This window comes from Meriones unguiculatus, chromosome 14, assembly GCF_030254825.1.
Source record: "Meriones unguiculatus strain TT.TT164.6M chromosome 14, Bangor_MerUng_6.1, whole genome shotgun sequence".
Taxonomy (NCBI): domain Eukaryota; kingdom Metazoa; phylum Chordata; class Mammalia; order Rodentia; family Muridae; genus Meriones; species Meriones unguiculatus.
In genome coordinates this window covers 20,058,246-20,075,903 of record NC_083361.1, presented here as the reverse complement: position 1 = coordinate 20,075,903, position 17,658 = coordinate 20,058,246, and the positions used below count along the sequence as shown (strand labels likewise).

The 17,658-nt window shown below is 41.1% G+C and overlaps 1 protein-coding gene across 1 annotated transcript in view; it reads left to right on the top strand.

Annotated features, from left to right (window-relative positions):
* The first annotated feature begins 458 nt into the window (after window positions 1-458).
* The window catches only part of LOC110547865 (phospholipid-transporting ATPase ABCA3-like), a 91,062-nt gene continuing 73,862 nt past the window's right edge, over window positions 459-17,658 (top strand). The window contains exons 1-7 of the mRNA XM_021635694.2: window positions 459-518; window positions 904-1,159; window positions 5,653-5,780; window positions 7,090-7,240; window positions 13,801-14,060; window positions 15,679-15,795; window positions 16,287-16,404. Of these exons, the coding sequence (XP_021491369.1) occupies window positions 459-518; window positions 904-1,159; window positions 5,653-5,780; window positions 7,090-7,240; window positions 13,801-14,060; window positions 15,679-15,795; window positions 16,287-16,404 (1,090 nt within the window). The remainder of the gene's footprint in view (window positions 519-903; window positions 1,160-5,652; window positions 5,781-7,089; window positions 7,241-13,800; window positions 14,061-15,678; window positions 15,796-16,286; window positions 16,405-17,658) is intronic.

The window sequence follows — 17,658 nt, the reverse complement described above, 5'->3', positions numbered from 1 at the left end:
GAACCCTAGCAGGGACTTTGTGTAGGACATTATAAGATGATTTTATTTTCATTTGTGTCTGAGTGTATGCTTCTGCAGTAGTAGGTAGGTTCCTGTATGACTTTCCTAAAGGTCTTTGGGGGTTATTTATCTCTCCCTATATTATCTCCTCTTCTCTGACCTCCAATTCTCTACCCAAATTTAACCCTTCCTTATCCAACATTCCTCTTTAACTTTACATCTAATCCACTGTTCCCCTTTAAATCTTTATACCACAGAGTTCTCTCTCTTATCAAAACTCCTGCCTCCCACTTTTCCTGACCTCTAATGGGTATCCCAAACACACACACACACACACACACACACACACACACACACACACACACATCTGAAGATTCAGATTATCTTAATTTTCTTTTCTTTAAAAAAAAAAAAATCTTTATTTCCTCCAGAGTTGAACTCCCTTTCAGTTAAGAAGAATGGCTTCACTGGTGTCCAGAAAACTTTTGGTCCTTCTTTGGAAGAACTTTACTTTAAAGGTAAGTTGAATTCTGCCTCATCTTGTTGCAGCAGCGCAGAGACGGTCAAGGGATGTTTCCCACAATTGCAATCACTGCCTTTTAATTTGTACTGTTTCACTTTTCTCAGTTCCGGGGCTGAGGATATCTATGCCAAACACAGAATCTACACAGAGTGAGGGAATAGTAGAATGTCAGATGGGAGAGAGAAAAATTTTTGAAATTTTGTCTGTCATAGAGTAAAGCTATGCTTCCTGGTCACCTATGTAATCTGAATGAAGTATCTTAATAGTTTAATATATGCAAATGACCATTTGCTAAATAAAAGTTAGGTTTTTTGGTTGTTGTTGTTTTTTTTTTTTTTTTTTGAGAAAACAAACATGATTTTGTCCTTTAATTCTCTTAGAGACGGCGATTTGGATCTTTAGTTGTTGAAATAGCCCTGATGGTTATATTCAGCAGTGTTCTTCTGACTGCACGACACTTTCTTGCTGTAAAGAAGATCGGACCTCTCAGTTATGCTGACCAGCCGGTCGGCGACGTCCCTCCCTTCATCACTGCCTCTTCTCATTCTTGGGAATTGGCTTACGTGCCGTCCAACATCGTCGTGGTACAGAACATTGTCGAAAATGTGAAAAAAGACTTAAACTTCCGTATGAAAGGTTAGTTAAGATTTTCATAAAAGCTTATTATTTAATTATTCTAGGAAAACAAAAAAACAAAAAACAAAAAAGCCTTCCTAGTTCTTCCACACAGAACACTACAGAACACCAAGGGTCATCTTTTAAAGTATGCTATTATAAAATTGTTTAAGCTTGAAAGTTAAGTTTATATACATTTTTTTTCTCTATGAAACAAACAACAACAAAAAACCCAAAGTAATGTTTGGGCATTAAATGACCAGTGGATGACTTTCTAAGTTATTATTTAGCTCTGTAATGTTCAGTCCTCATTGTTTCTGAGTGAGTTTTTTTTTTATATTCTGGGCAAGAATAGCATCCTGTGTGCCGCAGGAACACGCAGGCACAGGATAAGCGTGTCTTTATTCTGAGTGAGTGGTCAGTTACTTAAAGCATTATTGCATGATCCATAGAAGACAGTACCTGAGACCATTTTATATAAGTGTAAGGAAGTGTCTGAGACAGGTGGCATGTAAGGAAAAGAAGCATATTCAACACACAATTTGGAAGAACAAGATTGAGTGTCCTCATCTGTTCACCTGGTCAGATCATCTAGGCTCAATCCCAGTGTAATAGATGCCATTGTGATGGAAGCACATTTGATGGACTGGGATCACGTGGAGAGACAGGAGGCTGTAATCTACAGAGACCAGGCCCAGGCCAGCTCTTTTCTAAGTACCCTTTTACACAGGAGCTAACCTGGTTCCTGCAAAAGCTCCGTTAATCCCACCCCGGTGCAGTCCCTCCAATGACTTAACTTCCTTTCCAGATCCACCTCTTAAAGATTCTACCTCCTCTGAGCCGTGACACTTACAATTGAGGTACAAGCTCATAGGCCACCACACATGCACTTAGACTTGATGATGAAGTAAGACAGACTCCAGCAAGTAGGTTCCAACAAGCTTCTTCTCTTCATTTAGCTTCTCTTACAGGCTTTTTCTGCTTTATACATATATATATATACATGCATACACATACATACATACACATGTAAACACATACATGCATACACATGTACACACACATATATACACATATACATACACATGTACATACATGCATACACACTCACACATTGGGTGGATGGAACAAGCTCCAGAGAATGAGTTCCAACCCAACCTTACATACATTCATATACACATACATTGGTGGATGAAAAAAATATCCCAACAACCTCATACACATACATATACACACATCTTGGTGGCTGGAACAGACTCCGAAGAGTGAGTTCCAAACCACACTTTCATGCTTTTTCCTACATCTTATATAGCCCAGCAAGATCTTTCAAGTAGTACGAAAATCACAACGTGGTTACATTCTATTTTTCTTTAAGTAAACCAACTATTACAGTGAGAGTAAGTAAGAAAAGCATGTTTCCTAGTGTCCTCACATGATCAAATGTTTTATGTATTATGGGTGAAAAACAAATATGAACAATTATTCCCAAGAATGCGTATACATTTGTAACTAAGCAGCTTGTTATATATTAACAGAGTATGAGCAAGCAGGGGAATTTCTCGGCCTGTTTTTTTCTTTACTGTCAGGCTGCGATTTGCTATTACAAAAACAAACAAACAAAAAAGAATCAATTATCATAAAAGGTAATCTTATAAAAATCTCACAGAATCACAAGTCTAAACTTTCATTTAAAAATAATCAGCCATTCCTGCTTTAAATCTTTAAGGTGTGCATCTACGCGTTAATAGTTTTTATTAAATCATATCAGGAAGCCGAGGGCAAGAAAAGGTAGAAGGAAATTAATTGTCCTCTCGGTCACCAACCCAGCTTGAGAGTGTCACGTCAGCCCCTCTCACCCTGGGCTATCCTTGCTTCTCACCAACCTCAAAAAGTCCCCAGCTTTACGATTAATAATGTATTTTTTCTTAACTTCAAATTGTTCCCAAAGATTTTCTGCATCAGAGCTGATAGCAAAAACATCTTCACCTAACCTTGCTAAACATTCTGTTTTTCCCTAAGATTTTCTACCTCAGAGTCATTAGCAAGAACATCTTTACCTAACCTTGTTAAGCTATCTGTTTTTCCAAATTCTTTCTAAGGGTCGTGGTCACTGCCAACAATCTACCTCTCTAGGTTCTTTCCAAGGGTGCTGGTTGGAGCACTAATCTGATCGTTAATCTTTTTGTAATCCCTGAAAGAGATCAAGCATTATAATTGTGAGTGCCAGGGGCACTGCCCAGTGAGGGAGGTTTTCACACAACTCACGTAGTATGAGGGATGTGATGGCCACAGCGGCAACAAGCAGAGCGATGCTCCCGTAGCAGTTAAGATCCTCAGGACACGTGGTCTTCAGGCTTATGCCTCCCTGAGAGGCCGTCATGGGTCTGCTAACTGGCGGGCTGCATTCCGTGAGTTCTAGAGCTGTTTTGCTTCACACGATCCACTTTTATGCAAACAAAGAGCAATACTCAACTCAGACAATGAAGCAACAGTCACTTAAATACTGGACTTTCAAAGGATGAACCCAACGTAGGTTCCCTATATTTGTTAGACTTGTGTGTGGATTTGTTTACAAAGATGAACGGAGCAAAGTGCCAGAAGGAACTGGCATCATGATGGTTCTGGTGAGATGGAGAAACAGTGACACCTCCGAGTGCAGGTGACAAGTGCAGAGAAGGTGCTTCTTTAATTTATTTTTTAATTTATTAGAGTTTATTCACTTTGTCTCTCAGCTGTAGCCCCTTCCTTCATCCCCTCCCAATCCCGCCCTCCCTCCCTCTTCTCCTCCCATGCCCCTCCCCCAGTCAGAGCAGTAACTCTTAGCACTAGAGAGCCCTCTGGTGAGAATCCTGGCCCGGTCAACAGTGAGGACAGCGGAGCTTTTCCTGCGTATCTTTAGGAATCAGGGATCTGTTGGAGGAAGAATTAAACCAATAAAGCTATTGCAGTCGAATCAATAAAACTCCGTGGAACTTGATTTTCATCACTGCAGCTGTTAAGTCTTTGCCATTCCATTTCCATCAACCATGCTTTTGACTCTAAGGAAATCTTTAGGGTATACAATGTACTGTATACAAATGCACCATATATTAAATAACATTTTTTTTTTACTTAGGAAAATACAAATTACACCTTTTCAAAGGTCAATCAGGTTGAATTCCAAAGTTAAATTCATTGATTCAAAAATCTCAATTATTGAAATATACTTACCTCAAACATTAAAATTGTGAGGTGGCTTCCTTCCCTAGCTTCTTTATGCTTTTCATTCAGATATTAAGTATTACAGAACCATGACATACACATTTCCCCCTAATTTCCTTTTTTTATTAGTTTATTTATTCCCTTTACATCCCTATCACAGCCCCATCCCTCCTCTCCTCCCCGTCCCATCGTTGCCCCTTTTCCCCTCTCCCTCTCCTCAGAAAAGGGGAGCCTCACCACCAACCAACCCACCTGGGCACATCAAGTCTCATCAGGACTAAGCGCATCTTCTTCCACTAAGGCTAGACGAGGAAGCCCAGCTAGGGCAAAGTGATCCAAAAGTCCAGGTCAGAGACAGCCCCCACTCCAATTGCTAGAGGACGCTCATGAAGACCAAGCTGTCGGTCAGCTACATCTGTGTAGGGGGTCTAGGTCCACCATGTTTGCCCTTTGGTGCTTCAGTCTCTGTGAGCACCCACGAGCCTAGGTTAGTTGACTCTGATGGTCTTCTTGTGGGGCTCTTGTCCCCTCAGGATCCTTCTATCTTTTCCCCAACTCAACTCTTCCACAAGTCTCCCCAAGCTCCACCCACTGTTGGGCTGTGGGTCTCAGTGTCTGTTTCGGTCTGCTGCTGCTGGATGGAGCCGCTCAGAGGGCGTTTATGGTAGGCTCCTGGCTGCAAGCATGTTGAGTATCATGAACAGTGACAGGGATTAACTCTCTCCCGTCCGTGGATATCGGCATAAAGCACAGGATAACCACACTACAATCCGCAGATCCAAAGGACAGGTGGGGGTGTTTGAATCTCACTCAGAAGGAAAAATGAAATAGACAATGGAAGCAGATGAAGAAAGAGAGGGGGTGGGTGGGGACCAGGGATGGAAGGAGCAGGGATGGGAGGTGAGAGAGCTGGGAGAGGGGTGGGAAACCTATGGGGGCCCATCTCTGGGACAAGCTGGAGACCTGTGATGGGGTAGGTTCCTGGGAGGATAATGGGGGTGACTCTAACCGAGATTCCTAGGAGTGGCCACCTCCTATAGCCAGGCATGACTTCCAGTGGGGAGAAGGGGACACCAAGCCACCCATAAAACCTTTGACCCCAAATTTCCCCTGCCTACAAGACGTGCAGGGATAAAGATGGCACAGAGATTGAGGGAATGGCCAACCAATGACTGGCCCCCAATTTCTTCTCCAACTGGAAATCCGAGAACACTGGGGCACATCATCCCTCAGCCGGTGTTCACAGCTCCCATCCTGTGGGTAGGAAGCACCATCATACACTCTGCCCTCATACACTTTCGCTCTCTCTGCAGTTACAGGGTTTTCTTCAGAAAGTGATTTTGAAGAGTACGTTAGGTCAACTGCCAACTCTAAAAAGGTCCTGGCTGCCATTGTCATTGACCATAACTTCACAAACAGCAATGACCCACTGCCAAAGAAGGTGAGAAAGTTCTCCGTAGAAGCCTCACGACTGGGGCCCGGAGGGTGATTCAGTGGAGAAGAACACGTTACGTTGCTCTTCCAGAGGACCTGAGCTAGGTTCACGACACCCACGCGGGGCGGCTCATAGCCACCTGCACATCTTCACAAACTCCCAGAATGCCCCTTTTCTGCTTCGAATTGAATTTCCCTGGTATTGGGGGAAATTATCAAAGTGTAGAATGTAGCTACACAGAGAGTCAAAATTGTGTGTTTAAGGTACAAGCAGCTATCGACGGGAGGTAAAGGGGGCCTATAAATAGGGTCGTTGGTTTCTCTGTATTCTGTTTGGTGACTCGGTGCTTCCACGTGTCAGCCCAAGTGGCTGGCTCCTTGCAAGCTGATGTGGGCTCATTCGTGTATAGAAATGTATCCAGTACAGTGGCAAACCTCTCCTCCTCTGCCTTCACCTTCATAATCTCCTTTGTCCTGCCCAGCTGACTGCCTTACTCTTGCCCTTTCTGAGCATGCTTGGCCTCTACCTGGCCTCCTAACCACCTTTCCATAGATGTTCTAAACACACCAAATTTGAACTTAACATGATAAATACATCTTCAACCAGGACATGGGCTCCCCGAGAAATGTCAGATGCCCCTGAATGTGGACTAAGGCTTGTGCTAAAACCTTTAATATATGGCTAACGGCTCACACCTGCCTGTCCCTGCTAATCTAACCAATTTCTCTTGACTGACTCTTGCAATTATTTGTCTGTTTATTTCAGGGAGTTTTAAAGCCTAGCACAACGTACCTTAAAGTTTACTCAGTTCTCTAAAATGAGTGATCTTTTCGTTCAGCAATTACACAACTTTTCACATTTGTATCCTAATACATTCCTTCTCTGTCCTCCTCAATCACTTTCAGGAAAGGAAGAGATTTTCCTTTAGGGAACAGTTAGCTAACGCAAAGGGAATATAAATTAACACTCCCTTTTGGAACATCTCATTTCAGTATGCATGTCAGATGTCTGTCTAGGGAAAATACATTCAGGATATTCAAAATTCCAGCTGTGCTTGCTTACTATAAACCCACAGCAAGAATCCAGCTGTTGTTGACGTTTCAAAGTATCTCACCTGTGAGATGCCACAGGACAGGCTTGCTGCCACTTTCTGAAGTCCATACTCAGATCCTCATCAATGTGCCCTCACAATGTCATATTCCTGATACACTTTTAAAATCATTTTGTTTTTGATTCTTGCCATGTTTTTCTTTTTCCTTTTCTTTTTTGCTTTATATATAATTTGGTTTGTTTTTTTTTTTATTGCTCCTCCTAGGTAAAATACTACCTGCGTTTTAGTAATACTAAGAAGAACATGAAATCTCGGGCATATTTTCAAGGGCACAGCTGGTTTACAAATTTTCTCTTTCCACCTGTGCGTCTTGTGGGACCCAGAAACCAATATGATGCAGACGGAGGCAGTCCTGGTGAGCAGTTCTTTAACTTATTTATCTTATTCTCTTGTTGTATTGAAAGATGGACAGATTCATATTTCTTCAGTCCTGTGGTGAAAGATGTTTAGTTCATTAATTTATTTATTTTAATACATTTTAAATTAAAATAGAAGCACATCATTTTTCCCCTTCCCTTTTCTCCCTAGCATGCCTTCCAGGTAAGCTCCCTCCAACCCCTCTCATTTCCCCACTCTCAAATTGATATCTTCTTTTTCTTTGATTATTGTGGATTTAGATAGATAGGTCGGTAGGTAGGTAGGTAGGTAGAACCAAGCTGATGAAGCCATTTTGACATTTAACAAAATAAACTTCAAATCAAAACTCATCAGAAGAGATAGGGAAGGACACTGCATACTCATCAAAGAAACACATCTGTGTCTCAAGCACAAGGGCATCCAAGTCTGTAAAAGAGCCACCACTGCAGCTTAAATCATGCGTTGACCATCACACACTGATAGTGGGAGACTTCAGTATCCTACTCTCACAAATAGACAGGTCATCCAGGCAAAACTGAACAGAGAAATGCTAGAACAGACCTTATAAGCCAAAGGGACCTAACAGATATTTACAGACCATTTCACCCAAACACAAGAGAATGTAACTTCTCCCTTGTACCTGTGAAACTTTCTCCAGAACTGATCATATACTCAGACACAGAGCAAATCACCACAGATCAAGAAAACTGAAATAACTCTCTGCATCCTATCAGACCACCAAGGATTAAACCTGGATATCAGTAACAACAGAAAGCTAACAAACTCACAAAAAAATGAGCAACTCTAATGAAAAAAAAAATAGGTCAAGATGAAAAAAAAATTGAAGACTTCTACTGTAAATAAAATGGGTGTTGGGTTATATATGATTTATAATTATTTGCCCTGTGATTCTCACAATTAATAAGGCACGGACACCTGCTTGATTTTATAATTGCCTTATTTACCTTTGGCTGGACAGATATTTCTACCTATGCTATTTCAATAACTTCCCCATCTATTTCCCAGCCCCCATCCAATGCCATCTGCCTTAACCATTCTTATCTGGGCTACCTTCCATTCATAATATTATAAATACTTGTTCGTATTTTTCATCTTGCTCTTTCTTTTTATGCCATCCTTGGAATTCTTTCTCCAGCCCACATGGTTCCTTCTCCGTGCTAATCCATCATGATGTCCTCCTTCCTTCTCTCTTCCTATCCATCTGTTTCCCACGATTCTCCTGTTCCCAAAGTATAGGAACCTTAGCCACACCCACCCCATTCTGCTCTGCCCAGGTTTTAGGCCTTTTAATCAACCAATTAGGAATAATGTCTTAGGAGGGTTTATATAACAAGGATAGGTGTATCCAGGTAGTAACCAGATCTTGAGGGCCAGTAATTAGCATCAAAATACAAGCATCATACCAACCACCAATAGACTTCCTAGAATTGAATGAAAATAAATACACAGCATATCAAAACTTATGAGACACAATGAAAGTAGTTCTAAGAGGCAAGGTTATAGAAATAAGTGCCTACATTAAAAAAGCAGGAAAGATCTCAAACTAGCAACTTAACAGCACACTAGAAAGCTCTAGAACAAAAAGAAGAAATCACACCAAAAAGGAGTAGTTGTCAAGAAATAATCAAACTCAGGACCAAAATAAATAAAATATAAACAAAAGAACAATACAAAGAATCACTTAAACAAAGAATTGCTTCTCCGAGAAAATAAATAAACAAGATAGACAACTTATAGAAACTAACTAAAAGAGGGAGAGAGAATCTCCAAATTAACAAAATCACAAACAAAAAGGGGAGAAAACAGCAGATACTCAGGAAATCCATAGAATCAGAAGGTCATACTTTAAAAACCCGTATTACCCCAAATTGGAAAATCTAAAACAAAACAAAACAAAAAAGAGAATTCTCTCAATAGGTACCACTTACAGAAGTTAAATCAAGATTAGACAAATTATTTAAACAAACCTGTAACCCCCTAGTGAAATAGCAGGAGTCATTAAAAGACTCCCAGCTAAATAAAAGCCCGGGATCTGATGGTATTAATGTAGACTTCTACCAGACTTTCAAAGAAGAGTGAACATCAATACTCCTCAAATTGTTCCACAAAACAGAAACAGAAGAAACATTGCCCAGTTTATTTTATGAGACCATGGTCATCCTGATATACAAATTACATAAAGACCCAACAAAGAAAGAGAATTAGAGACCAGATTCCCTTGTAAATTTAGATGCAAAAATTCTCACTAAAATACTTGTAAACTTAAAAAAAAAAAAAAAAAAAAAAAAACAAAACCCCGCATTTAAAAAATTATGTATCTTGATGAAAGTAGGATTCATCCCAGAGGTTCAGGGGCAGTTCAACATCCATAAATTAAAAATGAAATATAAACCATAGAAGCAGACTGGAAGACAAAAACTACGTGATCATTTCATTGGATGCAGAAGAGGCCTTTGACAAAAATCCAACATTCTTCATGATAAAAGTCTTAGAGATATTAAGGATACAAAGGACAGAACTCAACACAATAAATGCAGTTTACTACAAGCCCTGGCCAACATCAATTTAAATGGGGAGAAACTCAAAGCAATTCCACTAAATTAAGGAACAAGACAAGGTTGTCTACTCTCTCCAGACTTATTCAATACAGTACGTGAAGTCTTAGCTAGAGCAAGAAGCTAGAACAAACCAAAGGGAAAAAAATTGGAAAGGAAGAAGTAAAAATATCTTAATTTCCAGATGATACGAGGGTTATGAGAGTATACATAAGTGACCCCGAAAATTCTACTGAGAAACTACTGCAACTGATAAATGATTTCAGCAAATGTAACTAGATACAAAAATTAACTTAAAAAAATCATTAGCCTTTCTATATACAAACAACAATGGTCTCAGAAAGAAATGAAAACAACACCTTTCACAATAACCTCAAACAATATAAAATATATTGAGGTTCCTCTAATAAAGCAAGTGAAAGACTTGTATGATAAAACTGTGAGAAAGAAATTGAAGAAGATATCAGAAGATGGAAGATCTCCAATTCTTATGTATCGGTAGGATTAATATGGTAAAAATGGCCATTTTACCAAAAGTAATCTACAGATTAAATTCAATCTCCATCAGAATTCTTCACAAATTGTTCACAAATTTTGAAAGGACAATTTTCAGCTTCATATGAAACACAGAAATCCAGGATAGATGAAACAATCTCAGATAGTGAAAGAGCTTCTAGAATTGTCACCATCCCTGATTTCAAGTTATACTCCATAGCTATAGTAATAAAAACCACATGGTATTGGCAGAAAAAAAAGACATGTTGATCAACTCAATTGAATTGAAGACTTGGGCATAAAGTACACATATCTACGAATCCCTGATTTTTGATTAAAAAAAAAAAGCCAGAATTACACAGTGAAAAAAAAAAAAAAAAGACAGCATCTTCAACAAATGGTGCTGGACAAATTGGACCACTGCATGTAAAAGATTCCAGATAGATCCATACTTATCACCCTGCACAAAACTCATCTCCAGGTAGATAAAAAAACCTCACCATAAAACCAGACATACTAAACCTGATGGAAGAGAAGGTGGCCAATAGCCTTGAATGCAGTGGCACAGGAGAAAACTCTGAACAGAATATAGTTAACACAGGCACTAACTCAGCAATTAATAAATGGGACCTCATGACACTGAAAACCTTCCACACAGCAAAGGACACCATCATTTAGACAAAGTGGCAGCCTACAGAATGGGAAAATATTTTCAACCACACATCTAATAGCTAATATCCAAAATATATTCAAGAAAGTAGATATCAAGAAAACAAATAACCTAATTTTAAAATGAGGCACACATCTAAACAGAGAATTCTCAGTAGAGGAAACTCCAATGGCTGGAAAACACGTTAAAAATGTTCAATATCCTTAGCCATCAGGAAAATGAAAGTCAAATCTTTGAGATTTATCTTATACTCATCAGAATGGCCAAGATTAATAAACAAATAACAGCTCATGCTGGTGAGGACCTGGAGTAAGAAAAACACTCATCCAATGCTGGTGGGAATGCAAACTGGTATAGCCACTATGAACATCAGAGTGGTTGTTCCTCAAGAAGATAGGAACTGATCTACCTCAAGATCCAGCTCTCCCAAACCTGGGCATATACCCAAAGGAGGCTTCATCCTACCACAAAGACACCTGATCAGCCATATTCACTGATGCTCATTGCTTCTCTATTCATAGTCAGAAACTGGAAAAAACCCATTTATTTCCAAATATGTGAATGGATAAAATGGAGTACATATACACGTAAATTCAATGAAGTATTTCTCCAATCCTAAAAAAAAAATGAAATCATAAAATTCACAGAGAAGTGCATAGAATGAGAAAAAATTCATTCTGCAAGACATAACCCAGACCCAGAAAGACAAGTATGGTTGGTGTTTGCTTATATATGGATATTGGCCGTTAAGTCAATAATAAAGAGGCTATGACCCAGAGAACCACAGATGTTAGTTACAGAGGAACTAGGGAGGCAGAGCTAGATCTCCCTAGGATCGATAGTTATGGATGGATGAGCGTGGGAGTGGAACAGAAGGATCAAGTGGAGAAAGAGAAACAAAAGAGGAACAAGGGATGGATCTAGAGTCTTGGCCCCTAGCACCCTCGGTATAGGAAGGTACGCTGCAGACTACCAAAGGAGAAGTGTAAACTCCAAACTAGCCACAAACCTTTTGGTCCATGACAGTGTCCTGCCTGCAAGACATACTAGTGCAATGGTGGCACCAAACTTGTGGAAACAACCAACCAATATATGATTTAACTTACAGTCCTCTCCGCAAGATGGAACACCTACCCAATACCTCTTGGGTTACCAATAGCCTGAGATAAGATAACCCAGGAACACATGGTAAAACCGAATACTATTATTTTAAAAAAATGTATATTTTTTAAAGATTTTCTTTATTATTAATAATTAAAATATTAAAATTTATTCGCTTTGTGTCCCAGCTGTAGCCCCCTCCCTCATCTCCTCCCAGTCCCACCCTCCCTCTTTCTTCCCTCCTTATGTTCCTCCCCTAGTCCACTGGTAGGGGAAGTCTTCCTCACTTACTATCTGACCCTAGCCAATCAGGTCTCAGCAGGACTGCCTTGATCCTCAGTCTAAAGTAAAGCCACCACACTAGGGGGAGGTGATCAAAGAGCAGGCAACTAAGTTCATGCCAGTGACTGCCCCTGCTCCCCTTACTAGGCAACCCACATGGAGACTGAGCTGCCCATGGACTACATCTGAGCAAGGTGTCTAGGTCCTCTCCATGCATAGTCCTTGGTTGATTCACAAAATGGGGGGAGGGGGAGCTTGAATAGTTTCCATGGATTAGAGGAGACTCTGTCAGCTTAATAAGAAAATGCAGTGCACTGTTTCTGCACAGGAAATGGAACGGAAAAGAAACATTGAAGAAATGCAACACTGGTGAAATGTAATTGAGTATCATAAATGCATTATAAATTGAGTAATGTGCTGTGGCAATAGAGCATGTGAGGCCAAGGAAGTGTGATGCCGACGATGCAGGGTAGACAGCCGTTTTTCCATATTGCCCTTCTAAGAGCCCTGGGGGACTTTAAAAAAAACCTAACCCTTCCCTCTCATAAAGTTCCAACATCACAGAAATATTTCTGTTTGTACAGGATGGCGTGGAATGATCCAGTCTCCCATTGAAGATGCATGGCATACAAGAACCCCCTATACTGCTTTTGTAATTTCCCATCATAGTAATTTTTCCAACACGAAAGCACGTTTTAAAAAACTAACCCTAAGCTGGGTGTGGTGGTGCATTCCTCTAATCCCAGCACTCAGGGAGGCAGAGGCAGGGGGATTGCTGTGAATTGGAGGCCAGCCTGGTCCACAAAGCAAGTCCAGGACAAGATAAAACAAAACAAATGAACAAAAAACAGCAACAACGACAAAAAACTAACCCAAACTCCGTAACCCAAAGCACCAATAAAAGTAAATTTTCTCCGTCCAATAAAACACACCTGCGGGAAACCTGTAGCTTACTAACTCAACATTGTGCACTCCCCTCCTGACGTCAGGGACAAAGCCAAGATACTTGTTCTCACCAATTCTGTGTAGCAAACTACTCTAAATTGTCTATAACAGGAAGAGAAAACAGGAAGTCATTAACACTTGAGAAAGAAAGAGCTTCATCACCTTTACTCACAGCAGATGGACTCATCCTAGGTTGGTGTGGAGGAACTGAGGGTACTTCTCAGGATCTCAGACCGAGAGATGAGCCTGGTTAAAACCAACTTTGTTCTTTCCCAGAAGGACATTTCTCGATATCTCCCCTTTCATCATGTGAACATCACAGTGAATTCACACAGGCCAGGGTGGCTGTATCGCTTAGTCATAGAGTGTTATTGCCAGGGTAGTCATCCACAACACACGGCTGTATGTATGTCAACTGCTGTTTTTTTTCCCTGTTCAGCCCAGCTGCTGGTAGTCTTTTCCCTTAGCAGTCTCTCTTTTCTCATTTAGGGTACATCAATGAAGGGTTCCTGGCTGTGCAACACGCCTTAGACAAGGCAATCATGCTGTATCATGGCGGGGCCGCTGCCACAGCGCTCTTCGGAGACACCAGCCTCTTCATCCAGAGGTTTCCGTACCCTGCGTATCTTCACGATTACTTCTACGTACTCGCTAATATGTTCATCCCTCTCATAGTGGCAAGTACCTTCTCCCTGAATCATCTCACCCTGATTCGGTCCATCGTGTGGGAAAAGGAAAACCGACTGAAGGTAGCTCTGCTTTTCTTGTAGACGGCATTTGCACTGAAAAGTTTGAAAGTATAGCATGAATTTATGCGGAAGGTTAAATTACTTCTTCATGTTCAAAACTGATAGTTCTGTTTCACTCGCAGCCACTCAACACGTTTGTGTTTGTGGCTACTTTCTATAATTTTATCATTATTCAAAAATTTTAGTGTGACTGTTAGTTTCAGAATATCCCAGATTTAATTTAAATGTCAACTACCTTTCAAACCACTAAATGCATCCAGTCCAGGGTTAGTGATTTATCGGGTGATTTTTTTAATACTGATTTGATCCCACTAGCTATAATTCTGGACGATTTTTCTTTCTTTGTTATCTGGTCTTGACAGGTGTTGTGTTCTTACCACATTAACACTATTAGGTGTTTGGGGTCATGAAATGGGGAGCTTTGCACTTGCTCAGGCTCTCTGTCATCTCCTTCCACCATGTTTTGCATTTTCTATGTACAAGTTTTGCACTTCTTCTGTTAATGTACTTTGTCATCTTAGTTGCTTTTTAAAGTTTTTTCAGCAAGGGTCTACAAGATGGCTCACAGGTAGAGGCATTTGCACACAGGCCCGATGACTTGAGTTCTAACCCTATATCCCACAAGGCGACAGGAGAGAACCAACTCCCAAGAATTGTCCTCTGACTTCCATGTGCACCATGGCACATGCATGCCCATAAGTACACACATGTACATGCACCCAGACACAAAAATAAATTAAAAATGTTGTCAAGTAAATATGTTTTCAGCATTAACCTTTAGAAAATTTAACAGCACATTTTCTCTTGTTTATGTTTTCTATAGGTAATAACATGAACCTGTAAACACTCTAAAGAGCTTTGGATAGTATGCATATGTTCATAGACCCTTCTAGTCATCCATTAATTAAAAAAAAGAAACATTCATTGAGAACCTTGTATGTACTAAGCAGGTAGAAACGGGGGGGAGCTATAGTCTTAACATTTAAATATTGATATATTAGTAAAATTCAATAAAAATATTGTAAGTAGCCTCCAAAAGGTAAGACCTCTCAATTGACTTTTCTTAATCTGTACTAACATGACATTCTTTGCTAAATGATTTTCATATCCTTTTGTTAAAATTCAGAATACCTCATATTTGTATAAACAACCACTTCTGAAGAAAATACATTGTTCATAAAGATTATTGCTAAAGCTGTGGGCATTTCCCTCCTCTTTCCATCTTAATCTTAGCACTTTTAATCTTATAATTGAATTTAAGTATTATTATAACTTTTCCTAAAAATAGAATAAGCCTATATTTAAAGTGGTCTGGAGCTTTGCTGACATGTACTCCGTGTCTCAACAGCATCAGGAAATTATTGGAGGGATGACCTCTGAGCTCCCAGAAACTCAGGATTCAGCTTCTAGCTGGACAATTTTAATGAAATTACATGAGGTCCCGGTCCTTGGTCTTATCCCATGTGACTTGGAGATTGGAGACACAAATATGAAATCAGATAACATGCCAGTACATTTTGAGGACTGTAAGGCACTGTGTGGTTGTGCGTGCGTGCGTGCGTGCGTGCGTGTGTGCGTGCGTTTTCATGATACTTAGTTTGTGGTAATTCTCCCACAGGAATACCAACTCATGATAGGGCTGAGCAACTGGACGCTCTGGGTCGCCTATTTCTTCACCTTCTTCTGTTTGTATGTCATCAACATCATCATCATATGCATGGTTTTATTCGTCCAGGCAAGTGTCTTTTCCACCCCAGTGTGTTGTGGCTAAACTTTAAGAGGGAAAGCAGGAGTGCGGGATCAGTCCAACACCTCTTGGCTGCTGGGAAAGGAAAGCTGAGCTTTCGTGGATCTGGTGTAGATTCTCAGAGGCTGCTTACTCTCTCAGCCGCCTTCGTTCAAGCCAAGGTGGGAGGACCCTCCGCGAGTTGTTTGCTGCAGGAGAAAGGGCCTTTAAGGTACTTGGCTAACATATGTATACACAGCCTTCCATAAACAGAGAGTAATGGTGCGTGCCTGCAATCCCAGAAGGTGGGAGGCAGGCCATCATCTGCTACACAGAGAGTTCAAGGCCATTCTGGGCTCTATGAGACCCGAAAGTATTAATTCTTCATCTCCCTGAACGTGTCACTAATGTCGACCAGGAATAGGATATTCGCTTTCTTATGCCCTGTCATGATAAAGCGTCTTACAAGACTAAAATTGGATTTCTAATTATTTTGCTAGATTGAACCTGTGCCAATCTTCCAATACAATGACCCCGTCCTTGTCTTCGTCTTTTTGTCATTTTACGCCATCTCCTCGATATTCTTCAGTTTTATGATTAGCACATTGTTTGACAGAGGTGAGTACCCGATTCCTCCTGGGAAGGAGTCTCAGCACAAAACAGACACCGCGCCTGAAAGCTCCTTCCAAAAGTTATCCATCAGCATAGCCGCAGCCTCGGTGCTCTCACTGAGATGTCCCGGGCCCTGGTAGTTACTTGACGTGGGGTGAATGCACAGTGATGGCGCACGCCTGTAATGCTGGCACAGCATGCTAGCGATGACGCAGGAACAGGAGGATCAGGAGTTTACCGACATCTGACCAATGTAGTAAGTTGAAGCTAGCCTGGACTGTATGAGATTTTTGCCTTTACAAAAAGAAGGAATGGAATGAAGTAAGCGATGAAGGTTGATAAACACTCAGGACCTTCAGATTATCAGTCCGGCATGCTGCCTATTGAGGGGACACGATGGGAGCCTACTCTAGAGGGTCCTCTGAAAGGCTCCACCCGATCGAAGCAGATGCTGAGACTCACAGCCAAACCTTGGGCAGAGTGCAGAAAGTCTTATGGAAGAAGAGGGGGATAGAAGGACACAAAGGGGACAGGAGCCCCAAGGGGACAGGAGCCCCACAAGGAGACCAACAAAGCTAAAAAATCTGAGCCCAGGGGGTCCTGCAGAGACTGATGGACCAACCAAGGACCATGCATGGGGAATACCTAGACCCCTGATCAGATGTAGCTCATGGGCAGCTCAGTCTACATGTGGGTCCCTAGTAAGGGGAGCAGGGGCAGTCACTGGCATGAACTTGGTTGCCTGCTCTTTGATCACCTCCCCCTGGCAAGGTGGCCTTACAGGGCCACAGAGGAAGAGGACCCAGGCAATCCTGATGGGACTTGATAAGCTATGGGCAGATGGCAGGTGAGGAGAACTCTTTCAGTGGACTAGGGGAGGTAGATAGGGGGGAAGAGGGAGGAAAGGTGGGACTGGGAGGAGTTGAGGGAGGGGGCTTCAGTGGGGATATATGATGAATAAATTGTAAATAAAAAATAGAGAAAAAAGAAAATTGATAAGCTCAGCACTTGTGTGATAGTGTGCTCATATTGTATTTGGGTGCTCTTTCTAACACCGAATTGCCTCTTGTATGGTATCTGTCTAGCCCTTTCACCAGGGATTCTTGAGATGAAGATGGTTTCTGAATTGGAGAGAGCAGTATCTGCTAGTATCTGATGAGAAAAACAAGAAAACAACAGAATTGCTCCATGCACTTAAATGCCTGCTGTTGGGCTGTTGCGTATTTACAATGCAGCACCTACCCCAACAGAGCATTGACC